Below are 19,537 nucleotides of genomic sequence, written 5' to 3'. Positions count from 1 at the left end.
CAGTATTAATGATTCACATTGCTTTTGTCCTTCAGATGTGCGTTCTACTGCAGTATTTCTGTGACTGCGAGCTACGTCACAGAGTGGAGGCCATCACTGCCTTTTCTGACCAGTTCGTCAGCCAGATCCAGTCCAACCAGAGGCATCGCTACAACGAACTGATGCTGGCCTTCACCATGAGTGCGGCCGAGACCGCCCGCAAGACCCGAGAATTTCGGTCCCCACCACAGGAGCAGGTACACTTAAAAAAAAGTAGTACATTTGATGATTGTTTAATTGTGTTGAACAGTGTTAAGTTAAAGAAAATCGTAATTCTTAAAACTCTCAAACACTGTTGGAAAAGGTGAACAGGAATCTAGCCTGTATTTCTGTGCTAACTTCTGCATTCGTGTGTATTTTAATTTGTTCTGGTACAAATCGACTAAAAAAGGTAGGTTTATGTGACATACTACCACAGTTTAGATTTCTTAGTGCAGCTGGTTTAAAATGTACTCTAGATCTAGCTGATAACCTTGGAAATTTTAATTTGGGTGCATATATGTCCACTATATCCTGTCATAGAAACCCAGAACAGTCAGTGCTTTCATTCAAGAACTTGAGTTTGAAATTGTTTTAATGGTTAGCCATATTATGGGAATTAATTAAATGAGCACATTTGCTTATATACGTTTTTTGTCATATTTACAAAGGTCAACATGCTCATGAACTTCAAGAACTGCGCTGAAGATGAAGAAAGCCCCATTCCTGATGAGGTCCGAGAATCCCTGCTGGTTTTTCACAATGTTCTGCTGGTCCACTGTGGTCAGTTTCCATCTATAGATTCAAGTCTGCGTACATCAGAATTTAAAGTTAACACTGCGCATGGCAGGTTTAGACATAAGTTGCAATAAGTTCTTCAAAACTTCACTCTCAGGTGTTCATATTGAAGAAGAAGGGCAAGAGGAGGAAGTGGATTATTCTCTCCGTGGACGACTGTTACGTTTGCTGGTAAAGGTGAAGAAATTCCACGAGAAGAAGGTGGAGCTGGAGCCGGAGCCACAGGAAGATAAAAAACCAAGTGAGTCTCAACGGCAATAAAAATGCAGCTTTTGCAGACCAATATTTTACTTGAAAAAAATCGTAAGAGCATCAGTATTTTACTTTGCTTTTCAAAGTGACACGCATTGAAATCCATAATTACAAAAATCACTTGTCATATTGGTAATTATTGGTCATATACAGTAGCAACAGCTTTGTTTGCCCCTTGTTGAGTCAAGAAATTGCTTTGTTAACAAGTATAGTTGTAAATAGAGGATATGTTGAACCTTTATATTTCAAAAATGGCTTTGACACTCACAATAACTACAGCACGACGTTTCTTTTGCATTACTGCTTAACCCTTTGTTATGTGTTTATTAGGCACACTGCAGGAGCTGATTTCCCATACTATGATCCACTGGGCCCAGGAATCATTCATCCAGAACCCTGAGCTTGTGCGCATGATGTTCAGCCTCCTTCACAGGCAGTACGACGGGCTGGGCGAGCTCATGCGGGCCCTCCCCAAGGCCTACACCATCAATGCGGTATCAATTCGGGACACTATGGACCTGCTGGAGTGCCTGGGACAGATCCGCTCACTGCTTATTGTCCAGATGGGTCCAGAGGAAGAGAGGCTAATGATTCAAAGCATCGGGTGGATATACGATTTATTCATCTTGAAATCTTCCTATTGAAGTGAATCCTTTCAATAACATTTTACTGGGGCTGTAGAGTAACTTATTTTTTCTTTCCCTCAGGAACATCATGAGTAACAAAGTTTTCTACCAGCACCCCAACTTGATGCGAGCGCTGGGCATGCATGAAACTGTAATGGAGGTCATGGTTAATGTACTGGGCGGTGGGGATTCAAAGGTATGTTTTTGAGTCACCAGACCTTGCTTCTTATCGCCATCAGGGAATATACTGAAGAAGGTGATAAGACCATGGCTTTTTCTTGTCTTCCAACAGGAGATCAGATTCCCGCGAGTAGTGACAAACTGTTGCCGTTTCCTTTGCTATTTCTGTCGCATCAGTCGCCAAAATCAGCGCTCTATGTTTGACCACCTCAACTACCTTCTGCAGAACAGTGGCATCGGCCTTGGTGATTGTTTTTGTTGAGTTCCAGCATTATTCTTGCTCATATTTTATCCTTGATTTGTGACGAAGCTCTTCAACATGTGCCGTTTTTTAGGAATGCGGGGCTCCACCCCCTTGGACGTGGCTGCAGCGTCTTGTATCGACAACAATGAGCTTGCATTGGCTCTCCAGGAGCAGGACCTGGAAATGGTAAAAATGGAATCAATGTGTATTAAACAAGCATTGTGCAAAATTGTTACACTGTTATCACTTGAGTAAAACTGATTTATTTCCAGGTGGTCAAGTATTTAGCTGGATGTGGACTGCAGAGCTGCCCAATGCTGCTGTCCAAAGGCTACCCTGACATTGGTTGGAATCCATGTGGTGGAGAGAAATACTTGGACTTTCTTCGTTTTGCTGTATTCGTCAACGGTATGTAATTCTAACGCCCATATACTGTTTCTGTTGTTCATCCTCGCTTATATCAGTGTTTTTCTTTTCCTCCTGTAGGAGAGAGCGTAGAAGAGAATGCCAACGTGGTGGTACGTCTCCTCATCCGCAGACCTGAGTGCTTTGGTCCGGCCCTGAGAGGGGAAGGAGGCAATGGTCTTCTGGCTGCAATAGAGGAGGCCATCAAGATATCAGAGGACCCTGCAAGAGATGGGCCTAGTGTAAAGAAAGACAGACGCTTTCCAATGTAAGAGCTCTTAGCTGTTTATAATGAGGCATCAGTGAATTTATTCTCTTCTCCAGTGTTGCTGAAGAAGACAGATTTAGAGCCATAATTTATTTTCTTGTAGGTTTGGGGGAGAGGAGCAGCATGAAGAGAACAGGGTGCACCTGGGAAATGCCATCATGTCGTTCTACTCCGCTCTGATCGACTTGCTGGGACGCTGCGCTCCAGAGATGCACGTAAGCTATTTAGCAGCCAATGTGGCTTCTTTGACTTAGAGAGAAAGAACAAATATAAGAATTGGAAATCTTATGGAAAATGTCTATTGAAAAGCTGATCTTTTGTCTCTACAGTTGATTCAGGCTGGTAAGGGTGAGGCTCTGAGGATCAGGGCCATTCTGAGGTCTCTTGTCCCTCTTGAGGATCTGGTGGGAGTCATCAGCCTTCCTCTTCAGATTCCTGCTTTAGGAAAAGGTAAACATTTGGGGAGACTATATATATTTGTGTGACATTAACACTAGGGTTGTTAATCCTGGAAAATTTGCAAGAGCCGGCTACATTTTGAAAATATCCAAATGATAAATCCTTTCAGCCCTCGTGTCAAAGCTACGCAAAACACATGAATGCAAACTGACAACTGGTAGAAGATTTTGAAAAGCAAGATAAAAAGTGTTTCAGAAACAAATCACCAACCCTACATGCAAATTAGTGCTGATTTATTTATTTAATGAATGCACAAAATGTGATCCTAATATCCTCACTATATGTTCAAGGTTTAACTTCCATATAAGATTGCCATACATATTTTACAGCCAAATGCTGAAAGGTTGTTGTAGCATCAGATCACTTCAACCTAACTTAACATGTTTTCTTTTTTTATGTCACACTCAGACAACAGCATCATAGAGCCAAAGATGTCCGCTAGTTTTGTGCCGGATCACAAGGCGCCCATGGTGCTGTTCCTGGACAGAGTGTATGGTATTGACAACCAGGATTTCTTGCTCCACGTGCTGGAGGTGGGATTTCTGCCTGACATGAGGGCTGCTGCCTCTCTGGACTCGGTGAGCCTCAAACTATTTACACACATGCAGTCGTACCGTATATGATCCTGGAGGAGAAGTGCGGAGCAGGATTATGAACGTTGGGCTTAATTCGCAGGTCGCTTTTAGCACAACAGAGATGGCCCTCGCTTTGAACCGCTACCTGTGCTCTGCTGTGTTGCCGCTCATCACCAAGTGCGCCCCACTCTTTGCTGGCAGCGACCACCGCGCCATTATGATCGACTCCATGTTGCACACAATCTACCGGCTGTCTCGTGGACGAGCCTTTACAAAGGCCCAAAGAGACATCATTGAAGAGTGCCTCATGGCTTTGTGCAAGTGAGTTGAGCTCATGGAAAACTTTACATATTATTCAACATCACCAGCTTCATTTTACTTTGTTTATCTTACTTTCAGACATCTACGTCCCTCCATGCTTCAGCACCTGCTCAGACGGCTGGTGTTTGATGTGCCCATTCTAAACGAGTACGCCAAAATGCCACTGAAGGTATGAGGACCTTAAAACTATTGAAACTTATTTTCCCTTTGAGCTTAGATGTTCTTCTGGTCTTAATTCCCACATTCACTGTTATACTTTTGCATCCTGCAGCTTCTAACCAATCACTATGAGCGTTGTTGGAAATATTATTGCCTCCCTAATGGTTGGGCCAACTTTGGGCTGGCGTCAGAGGAGGAGCTGCATCTGACCCGAAAACTGTTTTGGGGAATCTTTGAATCGTTGGCACACAAGGTGGAGCTCCTGCAGTATTTTTTCTTGTTCCATACAATTGATGGTGTACGCATGCATGTATTGTAATACATTTTTATGCGATTCCAGAAATTTGATGCAGAGATTTTCAAAATTTCTATGCCATGCATCTGCGCCATCGCTGGAGCCATTCCTCCCGACTATGTAGATGCCAGTTACTCCTCCAAAACAGAGAAAAAGGCGTCAGTAGATGCAGAGGGAAACTTTGATCCAAAACCAGTGGAGACGACAAAGTGAGAGGATTTTTGTCACTGTGCCATTCATAAAGACATAAAGTATCTCTTTAAAATAATTACAAATGGTCTCTGATCTTTCCTCCAACCACAGTACCATCATCCCTGAGAGACTGGATCCCTACATCAACAAATATGCTGAATATACACATGATAGATGGGCCTTTGAAAAGGTAACCCTTTTGTTTAACATTAACTGAACTCACTCACTAGTTTCAATACGTATCCAGGAGCAACATGTTTGGTTAATTTGATCAGAACAGCTTTGCTGGAAAACAAGTAGATTCAGACTTACTGTGAAAGAAACCCATATATATGTAACCATAAATACCAGTTATAATACATATTGTATTTGCATGTATGTTTCAGATCCAGAATAACTGGTCCTATGGTGAAGCATTGGATGAAAATGCAAAAACTCATCCGATGCTGAGGCCGTACAAAACCTTCTCAGAGAAAGTAGGTCTCCAGTCACATTCTACATTGAATTTTTCTGAACTTTTACTTCATCTGTTCTCTACTTCTAATCACCCTGGTTTCTCTCCTGATAGGACAAAGAGATCTACCGTTGGCCGATCAAAGAGTCAATCAAAGCCATGGTGGCGTGGGAGTGGAACATAGATAAAGCGAGAGAGGAAGAGGAGTCGGACAAGAAGAAAGCAGCCTCACGTAAAATCTCACAGACCGCTCAGGTAGAGAGCAATAGGATGACTGTTCAAATACTGATGTCTTCACAGTTGTGGTATTTATTTTACACTTCATAACAATACCTCACTCTGTTCTAGGCAACCTATGACCCAAGCCATGGCTACAGTCCACAGCCCATTGACATCTCACACATGGCTCTTTCAAGGGATCTGCTGGTATGGAAGGAAGTGTTTGAACCGTATGTGCTCTAATCTTTGTATCTGGTCAGTACTCACAGTTCATATCTGTTCACAGTCTATGGCGGAGCAACTGGCAGAAAATTACCATAACACCTGGGGACGAAAGAAAAAGTTGGAGCTGCAGTCCAAGGGTAAGATCTTTTTTTCTTTTTACAAGAGGGAAGTTACACAAGTGGAAAATGAGACTTTCTTGTTTATCAGTTTTGATTGTGTGTCTGTTTGCGAAGGAGGTGGAACACATCCTCTACTGGTGCCATACGATACTCTGACGGCCAAAGAAAAGGCACGAGACAGAGAGAAGGCTCATGAACTGCTCAAGTTCCTGCAGCTTAATGGATATGCTGTCACAAGGTAACAAGGCAACAATACACTTTTTGAATTGGGAATTGTATTTAATATTAAAGTTTATTTTCAGTTAATTGTGTGGCCCGGTCAGATAGTAACCTCACAAGGAAACAAAAACAGACCTGAACAGATCCTGAACACGTCCAGTTCACACTAAACACAAGAGTCCATAAGAAAAACCCAAAGAGTCTTTCAAGAAAACTTAAAAGTCCTTAACCCATTGCAAAAATTCGACAAAGGAAAAGCAAACTGACTTTCTTAAAAGCTAGAGGCAGACTAGTGACAATAGCAGTTGTTGAACCTTACAAGAAATACTGTTTATAAAGCACTTCATTTGCAAAAATACTAACAGAGCAAGACAGAAAAACAGAAACATAGCAAGGATCATATTTTTAGTTTTAGGTAATACTTTATGTTTCTTGTACTATCATTTATGATACGCCACAGACACGGAAGGGCTAGGGTTACACAGAATTTTTTTTTAATCAAATTGAAGCACAAATGATTAAGCTTTACCCTCTGTTTCACTTCAGGGGCCTGAAAGACATGGAGTCTGACATCTCATCCATCGAGAAGAGATTTGCTTATGGCTTCCTGCAGAAGCTGTTGAAATGGATGGAAATTGCCCAGGAGTTCATTGCTCATCTTGGTACTATGGGGCAAAGATGATGAACAGATACTGTAATGCTACTTCATAGTGTTGCCTGTGTTATTTTAATATTATCATATTTGGCAATGTGTTTTTGCAGAGGCTGTGGTGAGCAGTGGACGAGTGGAAAAGTCTCCTCATGAGCAGGAAATCAAATTCTTCGCCAAGGTGAAACCATTGTTTTGAGCCATTGGCCCGATGAAAGTTGAACTCTTTGTTATATAAGTTAAAAGCTCACTGTCTCTATAAAATCTCTCCCTCAGATCTTGATGCCTCTAATCAACCAGTATTTCAAAAACCACTGCCTCTACTTCTTGTCAACACCTGCGAAGGTCCTGGGCAGCGGTGGCCATTCCTCCAATAAGGAGAAGGAGATGATTGCAAGGTGATCTATCTCATTTCAAAGTAACACACAGAAATGTTGTTATATTTTCTTTTCACTTTTCACTTTACTCTTTTGATGAGCATTTCCTTTTTTCTTGCATTGCCTTTCCTTTCTTTCTACTTTCCTTCTTTTCATAGCATCTTCTGTAAAATGTCCGCTCTGGTGAGACACAGAGTTTCTCTCTTTGGTAAGATGTCAGCCTCTCAATGTCAATCTTTCTGAATCTTTCTGCTCCTTTTGTGCTTCTCAAATGTGGCTATATAGTGTAATAATGTATTTTTACTCTTCCAGGTTAGAGCCTGGTATAGTTCCTCTTGTTTTATGTGTTCTGGATTCTGTAAAAGTAGTCTTAACATCCAAACTGTATGTGTTCTTTCAGGAACCGATGCTTCAGCAATCGTTAACTGTCTTCACATCCTGGCACGGTCACTGGACGCAAGGTTTGGCATTTTTGATTTTCTCACATACCCCATGAGGAGGAATTTGTCTTTGTTTTGTTTTTCATACAAATTTCTATTTTCTACTTAATCAGGACAGTAATGAAGTCAGGGCCGGAGATTGTGAAAGCGGGGCTGCGGTCGTTCTTTGAGAGCGCTGCTGATGATATAGAGAAGATGGTAGAGAATCTCAAACTGGGCAAAGTTTCCAAAGGGAATCAGGTAAGAGAGGAACACAATAAAAACAATAGTAGTGCGCACACGTCCGCCAAAGCCTAACAGTCCCTTTAAATTCAATCAGGCTGCACTAAATTCCACATTATCATAGATATAATTTCCCTAAATGTGCCTGATTTTTTTTGTTTAAAAAGATCCATTAATTATTCCCTGGGAAATTTGTCAAAATTCTTTCCTGGATCTCCCTTTTTGTCCGAATCTGCAACCCCTGTCCTATCCTCCCACCAAATCTTTTCCATGGTTATTACGTAATACTGACAAACAATAAAGCCAACAAATAAACAAATGGACAGGAGCAAAAACCTAACTTCCTTGACTGAGTTAAAGAATATATTGCTCTCTCTGACTGTTGCAAATGCTTTGATAAATATTAAACCTTAAATATCCAGAGTCCATGATACTGTGCTGCTTCTCTTCCTCAAAGCAAGTCAAAGGCGTGTCTCAGAACATCAACTACACCACCATTGCCCTGCTGCCAGTGCTCACCTCCCTGTTCGACCACATCGCACAGCACCAGTTTGGAGATGATGTCATGTGTATGTGTTTTCACACCTGCCCTATTTACGATTTTCACATTGTGCTCATTTATTCATTCACCTTGACAATGCTGTTCCTGTCTCTGTTGCTTGCACACAGTGGATGATCTACAGATGTCGTGCTATCGCATCATGTGTAGCATCTACTCCTTAGGGACTGTCAAGAATCCACATGTTGAGAGGTGACTCCATATCTGCATTCATTATGATGTATAAAGTAAATGGAGAGCTGCTTTTTTCACTTCTATCTTACATTTACAGGCAGAGGCCAGCTCTTGGAGAATGTTTGGCTCACCTTGCAGCAGCCATGCCAGTCGCCTACGTAGAACCCCATCTGAATGAATATAATGCTTTCTCTGTCTACACCACAAAGACGCCGAGGGAGAGAGCCAGTGAGTCCGATGCCGTCTCCTCAGGTTTTTTTTGTTGTCAAATAAAGTCTCTGAATTTTCTTTCTTTCACCGTTCTCTCGTGAATGCCAAAGTCTTGGGCCTTCCCAGTGAGGTCCAGGAACTCTGTCCGGACATTCCCGAGCTGGATTCTCTGTTGAAGGAGATTGGAGACTTGGCCGAGTCGGGGGCTCGTTACACTGAGATGCCTCACGTGATTGAAATTACTTTGCCCATGCTGTGTAACTACCTGCCTCGCTGGTGGGAGAGAGGGTTCGAAAACTTCCCTGAGATGGAGGGCCAGCTTTGCACCGAGGTCACGTCAGAACACCTCAATCAGCTGCTGGGCAGCATCATGAAAATTGTAGTCAACAACTTGGGTATCGATGAGGCCTCTTGGATGAAGAGGTTGGCTGGTGAGCTCTGATTTAAACTCTACCAATCTGTTACTGCAAAATCCTGGGGGAGTTTTTGTACAAATGAGATTACACCATTTTGTTTTCTCTTCTAGTGTTTTCGCAGCCCATTGTCAGCAGGGCAAAGCCAGAGATGCTCAAGTCCCACTTCATCCCAACAATGGAGAAGCTGAAGAAACGCACATCGAAGGTGGTGGCTGAAGAGGACCATCTGAGGATGGAGGGCAAATCCGAGGGAGATGAAGAAGATGGAACGATACGGGATGAGTTCGCTGTCCTCTGCAGGGACTTGTATGCACTCTACCCTCTACTGATTCGCTATGTGGACAACAACAGGTACAATAAAGTTACAAACACCAATATATCAAAACCTATAACCTATATTTAAATGTATTTTTACGCTTGTCAGTGTTCCTTACGTTGATTTATTTGCAGCCACCACCACAATTTAACATGGAGCACCACACCGACACACACACAAACGTTGTCATCAGGCACATCTGTCAACTGGGTAAAATCAACATAGTCTGGTCTTGTGGTCACAGGAGACACACTCAGGATGCATTTAAATTTCAGGTGTGGACACATACATAACGACCACTTGTGATTGGATCTCTCAGGACAGATGTTAAAACCAGGCCAGAACAGGGCCATAGAGCACTTAGATTTAAATGTATTGTTTGTATTGACTTTGAGGAGCCTTAACGCGATATGCTCCGCTACAGGGCAAGATGGCTGACATGCCCCGACCCCGATGCAGAAGAGCTCTTCCGAATGGTTGGAGAAGTGTTTATTTTTTGGTCCAAATCTCACGTGAGTAGGTTCATTTGGTCTCTGAGCACAGCCGCTTGTAGCAGCTCACATCGTTTTCTAGATGTTTCGTGTTTCTCTTTCTACTGTAGAACTTCAAGAGAGAAGAACAGAACTTTGTGGTGATGAATGAGATCAATAACATGTCATTCCTCACTGCTGACAGCAAGAGCAAAATGACCAAGGTAAGTTACTGAAAGACAGATCCAGTGCTGCAGGGTGACGGCTGATGATAAACTTTAGGATTGTATTGCAGGTATATTGTAAAACATCTGTATGTGTTCCTTTCTTTTATTATGATTTTACCATTTTGCTACATGGCTGTTTATGAAATATTATTCCCAGAATAGCTTTAGGATATTCTAAATGTTGTGTCACTGATTTATTCTCCAACAAACCAATCTAAGACAGAACTTTTGCACCATCTATAACAGGTACAGGTATTTGTTCTGTTTTTTGTGATATATTTGTTCATTGGACTTACAAAGCAACTTTTGGAGGTTTCATTTTGAGAAGGAACAGCAGCTGTGTTAACTTCATTCTCTCTTTGGTTGTCCCTTGTCCTCTTCTTTTGGGTTGCGGCTGGGTTTCCAGGGCGGGGACTCAGAGGTTAGACTTTGTTCCTGCACGACCGCTGTGCTGACCGCATGGCACCTCACTTTGGGGGAGCTTTTCATCAACCTCTCCAGCACACTGGCACATCTGATCTACATGTACATACCCACATAGTATACTTACACACTCGAGCACAGACACACACACATACATGCACATTCCATGCACATTCCATTCATAGAAACATGACCCGAGATCACTAAATCAGTGCCAGTGACAAATGCTTTTTCTGTACATGCAGCTGTGCCTGCTTGGTCATGAATACTTCGCAGTCTGTTACGAGTGGAACAAAACTCAGAATTTGTCATTGCTATAAATACACAGATATTTATATAAATAGACAATGAAAATCCGAGCCACTGATGTCTTCAAAGGACTGACACATGGAGTTTGGATCCAGTTTCACAGTCACTCCTGGTAGCTGTACTCCAACACATTCGCCTCTGCGCTTGCACAGTGGCACAGTCTTGAATGGAAAACACGCTTCATACAAGGCTACTGATTTATCTCCACATATTTTGCTAACTGTAATGTACATATATGCACTATGACAGACACACTATTCTCATAAAGGATCACCGGACAAAAGGGCAGCCCCCATCAGTGGGCCGTGCCCAGTCCTGCCAGTGTGTGACGGGGGGAGTCTGGAGGCGCTTGATGAAAGTACTCAGCTGTAGAGTTGGGCTCATGGCACTGGGCTTTACACCGAGCCCGAGGAGGCAGTGAGAGCACAGTGCCATCATCCTGTCACTGAGTTTGCTCTTTTTTTCTGATGATAGTTGAGTTGGAGTCTTCTCGTATGTCTTTTGTTTCTTTTTCGTTGAAGGATGGTTGACCTGTAGCTTTTGTAATGCAGCTTTTTTGCCACTAGGGGATGATGTTAGTCTTCTCTGTGCTCTTTCTTCTCTCCTCCCTGGAAATGCCATGGCACATCATGGTTTAGTTTCCTTTTCACTCCACACTAACACGTGACTTAATGTTTAACGTCACTGAGGCAGATTCCTGAAGCATTTTGCTGGGTTCCCACGTTAGAACGGGCTCAAAAGTTACCATGAACTTAACCATTGCATTAATTCACACTTACGATCTAAAATAATTCCCCCCGCAATGCTTTGCACCCCGTTTCCTCTTCCATAACCCACTTGCATCTAGCGCTAAACTGAAGCAGAAGCAGTGGCTGATGTATTGCGTTACTACATCTGGCAATGAAGATGATTATTTAACTTGAGCGAACTTTAGCCACTACACACAAAACAAAAATATCTGATTCTGGACTTTGTAAATGTCAGTGGGCCATAGATCATGCTTCTAGCAAGGATATGAGGTATCAAATATTATCATTATCAATCATTAATACTATCTCCAAGTCCCCAATTTAGATTAACTTTTCACTTCCTTAATTTGTGCAGTATCTTTTCACAGTAGACCTTTCTGCAGCTGTTATTGTGTAATTCCGTTATCTGCACTATGGCTCTTATCGAGCTTACATTACAGGACAGAGCAGGAGTTCAGGAGGCGAGCACAGGGACGTGTCCCATAGATGGTTTGTTTTAACAGCCTGCTACTAATACGTCTAACTCTAACTTCATGAGTTTTTTTCTTTGTAATCTCTTAATATTTTAATATTTCACAAGGGGCTGCTACTGTTACAAAAAGTGTTTTAGCCACTTATCCTATCCGTGGAATGCTGAATGGGTTGTCACTTGTAGAAATTCGTTTCTCTTTTGCATGTTTTTGTGAATTCAATTTCAATGATTTACTCTCCTATAAGACCCACTCCTCTCAGCTTTCCTTTCCCCAAAGCCAGCTACGTCCCCATTTTGCCCCCACATTTTCACTTTACCCTCTACTTACCAGTCTGAGCTCAGAGAAACAATCAGGTTTATATCTGGAGCATTGATAGACATTCAAATACTAGCAGTTAAAAAATAATGGTGTCAGTTACAGGTTAAGAGAAGAGTACCTAATGAATGTAGATGGGTAATTCAACATGAAGAGAGAGTTTGTAGTAGTGTGAACAAACTTATTTTATATTTTCTTGGTATGATGTACAATAGCACACACACACACACACACATATATATATATATATACAGTATATATGTGAAGAATCAGTTTCTTTTCAGAATTAAAGGGAAAAAAAACTTAATAAATGAAGTGGGCTTATATCCATGAAATTGATATGAATTGCCTGGCATTGAATCTGAGCTGTGATGTATTGGATACAAAGCAGTGTGCTGCACTCCTGACATTTTATGAGATACTGTGAATTCCTTTTGGTGTATTGTCCCTTGTCTTAGGGCGGAGGCTCCGACACCGAACGCACCAAGAAGAAGAAACGGGGTGATCGTTACTCTGTGCAGACGTCACTTATTGTGGCTGCTTTGAAAAAGATGCTCCCCATAGGCCTCAACATGTGCTCCCCCGCCGACCAGGAGCTTATCAACTTGGCCAAGATCCGATACTCTTTGGTAGTTTTTATTACGAATTTTAATTAGGTTCATGTACAATACTGTAAACATGACGGTTTTACCTCCCGGACCATTAGTGCCTTAGGAAAACAATGATAAACCTTTTTACTTGACAGAGAGACACTGATGAAGAAGTGAGAGAGTTCCTGCAGAACAATCTTCATCTTCAGGGGAAGGTAAAATTCCTGGACTGTTAGTCCAACTGAGTTTTCTTCGCTTCCAAGGACACAGATGTTATTTATATAATAATCACGATACGTTTCTGAAAGCTCTGTATCTCTGTGCTGCGGCAAGGTGGACAACCCATCCATGCGCTGGCAGATGGCTCTGTACAAGGAGATGGCGGGGAAGGCCGAAGATGCTGATGCTCCGATGAAAGTTGTGAAGAGAGTTCAGGAGGTTTCTGCTGTCCTCTACCACCTGGAAGTGGTGAGTGGATACTGTCAGCCACACTAACTGTAGCAAACTCCATCCATGTTACTTGAATTAGACTATTCTACTGTTGCAAGTATTTAAAAAAAGCAAAACAATATTTTTGAGATTGTTAAAAGAAAAAGAAAATTACTTTGTGGGGGATTTCAGATTTCTATGATTTCTATGGTTTCTGTGTTTTCAGGTTGTCCGTCCGTCCTTTCATTCTTGTGAAAATAATATCTCAAGAACTCCTTGAGGGACATTAGCTTAACCATAGTCTCAAGGATAAACTGACATCCATAGGGAATTCCATTTCAACATGTGGTCGCGTTATCTCACAAATTTTCAAATTTGGCTCAAATGGTCACATGACCTTACAGATTAATTGATTAGATTTGGGTGGTCAAAGGTCAAAGGTCAAGGCCACGTTGGCCTCACAAAACATGTGGGAATTTCCTCCGATTTTGATCAGTTCTCATTTGGACTCAAAGATAAACTGATAAGATTTCAGTGGTCAAATATCAGGGTGACCTCATATGAGTCTGGAAACAAATTTATGATAGTCTTTCTATTAATCCATTTCTTGTTGTTTGACTGTATTAAATATGTTGTGGAGCATGTTATAGTTGCTATGCTGGGGTAAACCATATGTGTAGAGACATTTCCTGCTAAAACGTCATAATATACAGCAGCACGTTTGCCCTGTCTACCTCCTCTGGTATAGACAGAGCACCCGTTTAAATCCAAGAAGATGGTGTGGCACAAACTGCTGTCCAAGCAGAGACGCAGGGCTGTGGTCGCTTGCTTTAGGATGACACCACTATACAACATCCCCAGGTAAAAAAAACTGTATCAGTACTGACATGTAACTTATGGGATGTCCACATAATAACTACGGCACATGTATAATTTTAATTTGTATATTTTGCATCTCAGGCACAGAGCTTCAAATATGTTCCTCGAGGGATACAAGCGCAACTGGCTTCACACTGAGGGTTACTCATTTGAAGACAGGATGATAGATGACTTGTCTGTGAGTTGTTGTCTCACACTAGTTTCATCTAGAGTTTTTTAATATTTTTTCATCACTCACCCTTCCTCTCACTGTGCATCCCAGAAAGCAATGGAGCAAGAGGAAGGAGATGAAGAGGAGGAGAGAGAAACAAAGCCGGATCCTCTTCACCAGCTCATTCTGCATTTCAGTCGTACCGCTCTAACAGAAAAGAGGTTTGATAGAACCTTGCACATACTGTGAAATGACACTGAGATTTAAAGTGTACCAATTATCCTCTCTTGTCCCCATTTCAGTAAACTTGATACAGATCACCTGTATATGGCTTATGCAGATATTATGGCAAAGGTGAGTCATTGAAGACAGTTTTGGCTCCAAGTGAAATTTTGATATGTGCACAATACACTTTAAAACACTTATATTTCTTTTTCTTGTTTTCAGAGTTGCCATATTGGTGAGGAAGAAGAAGGAGAGGAAATGGTGGAAAGTGCTGAAGATGAGATGCCCTTTGAGGTGCGACAGTCAGAACTGGTAATGGGCGGCGAGGGGAAGGGGACGAGGAACACAGAGGAGCGGTAGCTCTCGACGCATTGAGTGACCTCATCATCGGAACATTACTTCTCACCCACATCTCTCTCTCGTTCTGTGTTTTGTCTTGTGTCTTTTCTATCCGTGCTCTGCATCTTCTGTCTGTATGTTGAGTTTCATTTTTTTGTTATTTAGTAACTTAAAGATCCAATTCTGATGTGTTTTTATATTTCAAATTCTACTACAACTTTAGACAAATATTTGACAAGCACTAACTTACAGTTCCAACTGGTCTTTTCAAACAGTCAATGTTTGAAAAGACCAGTTGGTTGTGTTAACATGTTTTTGTGCCATGAATCTGGATTGGGTCTCATTAGATGAAATTAAATTAGTGTAAAATTAACATAAATAATAATAATAATGAATAATATTCATGACACTAATAAAATCTATTATAAACTCAGCTTGATGGACACTGCAAACCACCTTAGATCAAGTTATCAAAATCAAGCATTTTGTAAAATACTGTTGCTCAGTGGTTTCCTATTAAACCATTAAGCTCAGCACACAGTGCATTCAAGTTTTGTAGTGTCACCATGTACAGCTCATAGACTATAGAAGGCAACACCACCTGCCACTGTGCAGATCTTGACACATTCCTTGTGTCAAGTCTCAGACACTGTTCTCATTGATACTCTCGTTGCTGACTTCACAGTTCGAAGCAACTGGAGCTGAGCCAGGTTTGTTGGACCACAAACAATTTCGCTTAGACCGACTAAAAATAAATGTACAAATTCATAAATGCCTTCGAAATATGTGAGTGAGTATATATCAAACTCGGGCGTTAGCCTTGCTTAACAAAAGCCTAGAGCTCATATTGGAGGTGTCATCAAAGGTTTTTGAACTTGCGATCTGAATGTGATTTAACACAAACTCATCGACTAGTGATGTTGTTCCTCCCAGTTTATATGGATGTCCCATTTGTCCTTCTCTCTGTCTCTTTCACCACTCTTCCATGTAATCTCTCTCACCTTCATAACACCAGTCGTTACTAACTGAATGCTACTGATCAATGTTCCCCTCCCCCACTCACATAGCATACTTACACAGACTACAGTGAAAGCCAGTGTAGAACATTCAACATTATCAGAAATCTGAATTATTTTCACAGACATATTCTGTTCATATGCATCATAAACAGGTAGAAAGTCAGTGATGGCAGTGTAAGTTTTGAGGTCCAACTGCACAACACATCGTGGGTAGAGCACGGCCAGGCATACGAGGGTGGGTGTGGGAGGAGGGGTGGGTGTGGGTGGAGGGGTGGGTGTGGGAGGAGGGGTGGGTGTGGGTGGAGGGGTGGGTGTGGGGTGGGACGTTGTGGGTGGGGGTGGGTTTTTTGGGTGGTCACAATGTGGGATACTACAAGTTGATTTGTGATGTGGCTGAACAGAGGAGTGTCAGTTGGTCTTCTGAATTCAGAGATATTCATTTGACAGCCAAGTTCTTTGTATAAAATACTTTAGTCATTCCTAGTTGGTTGAATACTATAAATTAGAATGACACTCAGAACACGCATACCTCTGCCAAGGTTCTATACAGTCCCCTTATGAAACAACAATGGAATTAACAAGTTTCAGATATCTATTTAGAAATGTGTTCAACTTGCACACAAACCAACAAAGAAGGTCGACACATGCCCTCTCTCACTTTGATAAAGAAAGCGAGAAAAATAAATCCTGTATCCGATTCCTGATCCGGATCCGCACGGAGATTGATTGGGTACTTTCCAGACCCATAAAGCATCCTTCCATAAAATGTGACGGTAATCTGTTTAAGTTTTTGAATAATCCAGCAGACCAACAGAGAAACAAACAAACATAACCTCCTTGGCAGAGGTAATAAAGTATTGTGCATTAACACAGGGAGTTAAAGGCTGTTTTTTTTTATTTGCATTAATATTTCAAACCATTTAAGCAAAACAAAGGCAAACTGCTATGAAATGCCACAGAAATATCTCTGATACAGAGGGCTTTGTCCAAAGTATCTTATTTGCAGGGCCACTGCGATAAAGACTCTTTGGAAAGCTACATGGTTAAAGTGTTATGCCAGCGGGTCAGTTTCCTGTAGTCCAACGCTTGCTCCAGTCAGCAAACGTGAGGAAGTATAGTAGCAACTCCATGACTAATAAAGTGGGTGTTTTAATTGGACAGTAACAGCCCATAATGCAATTGCTTGTTAAAAAGTCAATATGACTGTACATAGGAACTAGTTTCAGAATGTTTTGATATTACAACATAGGGAAAAAGCATGATGTGAGATTGATTATATTAATATGTAATTCACAGAACCAATTACTAGATATTATTTGTATCAGTATTGTACATAATTCTACTGTAATAACTAATTTTTGAAGGAAATGGTAAGTTGATCAGACAGGAGATTAGAAAGAAGTGAAAGGAGAGTGAATGTGAATTGAGAACATGAATGGATAGAAAGGACTCTTTGAGTAAACATCCTTCTTTTTTACAATGAAACAGCTGATATACAGCTTATCTTGACCAGGAGTCCATTCTATCTGTTCAAATTCTCTCTGTGAAATGGAGGTAAATCGTACCACATTCTCATTACGTATGTGTCCACCGCAGGAAAAAGAAATGGAGAAACAAAGGCTCCTGTACCAGCAGTCCAGACTTCATAATCGTGGTGCTGCAGAGATGGTTCTGCAAATGATCAGTGCCTGCAAAGGTGGTCTAGCTTCTTCTCTACACTCCACACCTTTTGTCTGCAACTGTTTAGTTCACTCCCAACAAGTTTGACTTTTGTTTTGTTTTCTTTCGCAGGTGAGACCGGCCCGATGGTGTCTACAACACTAAAGCTGGGTATCTCCATCCTTAACGGAGGAAACTGTGAGGTTCAACGAGTACGTGTTATGAAAACAAGCCTTTTGGATTATGTCATTATTAGAGCTTAACGGATATATTGGTTTGGCAATAAAAATCGGGCGCTATGAGTTTATCACTGACATATCAGTCTGTGTTTATATTTTTTCCGATATGCACAGATATGAAAAATTATTTTACAGAATAACTAATGCTGAAAAGATGTTTACACTTAACATTAAAATATAATATATGTGTTTAAAATATGTTTATTTACTCCATTCAAGTTCTATGTAATCGGTTGTATTTTTATGTTTTATTTTAATTTATAGTTATTTATAATAAAGTTTTGGGTTAAGCTGTAACTTAACCCTCAGTTACATTTCTTTGTCATAAGGGTTTGATCATGACATCTCAGGAATCATTCCAAATTTGTATTGTATGTGTATATTAGTGTACTTACATGTACTTACAAATATCGGTGGTGGCCCCCAAAAATCTATATCGGTCGCGCTCTAATAATCTTGAATTTGAAGTTACCTTCAAAGTGGCACTTTATATGTGTAAACCCTCTTTGTTTTTTACAGAAAATGCTGGAGTACCTGAGGGATAAGAAGGATGTGGGCTTCTTTTTGAGTGTCCAAGCTTTGATGCAGACATGCTCGTCAGTTAACAATCAATGTGTATCATTTTCATCCGATGAACAGTAAAAAAAACATTTGAAGAGTGAAGGCTGTACTTTTAAAATGGGTTCACGTTCTTTGCAGTGTCCTGGATCTAAATGCCTTCGAGAGGCAGAACAAGGCAGAGGGGCTGGGCATGGTTTCCGAAGAGGGCACGAGTAAGTCTCCGTACTTTTTTGTTCTAAAGCATCACTTTTTCTCAACTAATAGCACCTACTATATAGTACAACAGAGAAAACATCACAATATAGTCATTGCCTAATATCATCATGTAATAGATTATCGGCATCAGGCATCAGGTCACATTGTGTAGCTCACCCATCTTTAGTTCAATCATTAAATACAATAACGGCGATGGGATACAAATGAACACAGCTCACATTGGGGCTGAAAGAAGAAATTATATCATTTGTCATTCTACTGCTGCAAAATAATAATAATAATAAGCAAATCATGGCAGCTGCTCAATATATTACAGCAATTTCTCATATACTCTGTTGACCAAAATAATTTTAACAGATGTTATGATTATATCTCATAATTCTATTATCAACTAACCAAACAGCATTTGGTGACAACTGTGCACATCTAATAAATGTGGTTGTTTATTTGCAAGAGGTCTGAGTGTTTTCACTTCGATTTGTATCCAGATCCAGGTGATGACCGGTTACGTGATGTGTTTGTTAGTTGCTGTTAATAAGGTGTTTGTCTCATCGACATTAACATGGAAAACAAATTAATCAGTCCAAATTAAACACAAATTAATATAAAAGGTACATTCTGATCATCTATTCTAATTCATCCTCCTCTAAATGTTTTCCATCCGTGGCATTTACGGCACAGATTTGATTAGTTTCCTAACAAGAAATATTATTAACACTTGGATGACTGGAAAAGGATGACGTAAAGGTTTAGCAGTTTGACTTATGGTTTGGGCTTCACACACTGTTCTACCAACTCTTGTCATCTAATTCGGGAGGTTCATTTGAAGTTCTACCTGAATGAATTTGCCATGGAATGTTGTTAATCTCCCCC

The 19,537-nt window shown here is 40.9% G+C and overlaps 1 protein-coding gene across 6 annotated transcripts in view; it reads left to right on the top strand.

Moving 5' to 3' along the window:
* Positions 1–19,537, top strand: part of ryr1a (ryanodine receptor 1a (skeletal)) — a 50,213-nt gene that overhangs the window by 17,163 nt on the left and 13,513 nt on the right. For 3 of the 6 annotated variants that reach the window (XM_035178882.2, XM_035178879.2, XM_035178878.2), the window contains exons 38-85: positions 36–236; positions 690–801; positions 914–1,057; positions 1,399–1,672; positions 1,776–1,890; positions 1,987–2,119; positions 2,210–2,304; positions 2,391–2,526; positions 2,605–2,791; positions 2,895–3,006; positions 3,121–3,241; positions 3,659–3,828; positions 3,926–4,146; positions 4,225–4,315; positions 4,418–4,558; positions 4,646–4,809; positions 4,904–4,982; positions 5,179–5,268; positions 5,361–5,501; positions 5,595–5,672; positions 5,752–5,827; positions 5,924–6,047; positions 6,575–6,690; positions 6,791–6,858; positions 6,954–7,075; positions 7,213–7,262; positions 7,455–7,515; positions 7,608–7,734; positions 8,174–8,285; positions 8,386–8,467; positions 8,547–8,677; positions 8,770–9,090; positions 9,186–9,426; positions 9,816–9,903; positions 9,993–10,085; positions 10,495–10,509; positions 12,816–12,986; positions 13,103–13,162; positions 13,281–13,415; positions 14,125–14,237; positions 14,337–14,433; positions 14,518–14,627; positions 14,709–14,760; positions 14,854–14,943; positions 17,586–17,685; positions 17,781–17,860; positions 18,407–18,483; positions 18,587–18,660. In XM_035178882.2, the coding sequence (XP_035034773.1) occupies positions 36–236; positions 690–801; positions 914–1,057; positions 1,399–1,672; positions 1,776–1,890; positions 1,987–2,119; positions 2,210–2,304; positions 2,391–2,526; positions 2,605–2,791; positions 2,895–3,006; positions 3,121–3,241; positions 3,659–3,828; positions 3,926–4,146; positions 4,225–4,315; positions 4,418–4,558; positions 4,646–4,809; positions 4,904–4,982; positions 5,179–5,268; positions 5,361–5,501; positions 5,595–5,672; positions 5,752–5,827; positions 5,924–6,047; positions 6,575–6,690; positions 6,791–6,858; positions 6,954–7,075; positions 7,213–7,262; positions 7,455–7,515; positions 7,608–7,734; positions 8,174–8,285; positions 8,386–8,467; positions 8,547–8,677; positions 8,770–9,090; positions 9,186–9,426; positions 9,816–9,903; positions 9,993–10,085; positions 10,495–10,509; positions 12,816–12,986; positions 13,103–13,162; positions 13,281–13,415; positions 14,125–14,237; positions 14,337–14,433; positions 14,518–14,627; positions 14,709–14,760; positions 14,854–14,943; positions 17,586–17,685; positions 17,781–17,860; positions 18,407–18,483; positions 18,587–18,660 (5,791 nt within the window). The remainder of the gene's footprint in view (positions 1–35; positions 237–689; positions 802–913; positions 1,058–1,398; positions 1,673–1,775; positions 1,891–1,986; positions 2,120–2,209; positions 2,305–2,390; positions 2,527–2,604; positions 2,792–2,894; positions 3,007–3,120; positions 3,242–3,658; positions 3,829–3,925; positions 4,147–4,224; positions 4,316–4,417; positions 4,559–4,645; positions 4,810–4,903; positions 4,983–5,178; positions 5,269–5,360; positions 5,502–5,594; positions 5,673–5,751; positions 5,828–5,923; positions 6,048–6,574; positions 6,691–6,790; positions 6,859–6,953; positions 7,076–7,212; positions 7,263–7,454; positions 7,516–7,607; positions 7,735–8,173; positions 8,286–8,385; positions 8,468–8,546; positions 8,678–8,769; positions 9,091–9,185; positions 9,427–9,815; positions 9,904–9,992; positions 10,086–10,494; positions 10,510–12,815; positions 12,987–13,102; positions 13,163–13,280; positions 13,416–14,124; positions 14,238–14,336; positions 14,434–14,517; positions 14,628–14,708; positions 14,761–14,853; positions 14,944–17,585; positions 17,686–17,780; positions 17,861–18,406; positions 18,484–18,586; positions 18,661–19,537) is intronic. The other 3 variants (XM_035178884.2, XM_035178883.2, XM_035178880.2) reach the window with 3 other exon arrangements.

This window comes from Hippoglossus stenolepis, chromosome 15 (genome assembly GCF_022539355.2).
Source record: "Hippoglossus stenolepis isolate QCI-W04-F060 chromosome 15, HSTE1.2, whole genome shotgun sequence".
Taxonomy (NCBI): Eukaryota; Metazoa; Chordata; class Actinopteri; order Pleuronectiformes; family Pleuronectidae; genus Hippoglossus; species Hippoglossus stenolepis.
Note: the sequence above shows the minus strand (reverse complement) of the source record. Positions and strands in the feature narration are given on the sequence as shown.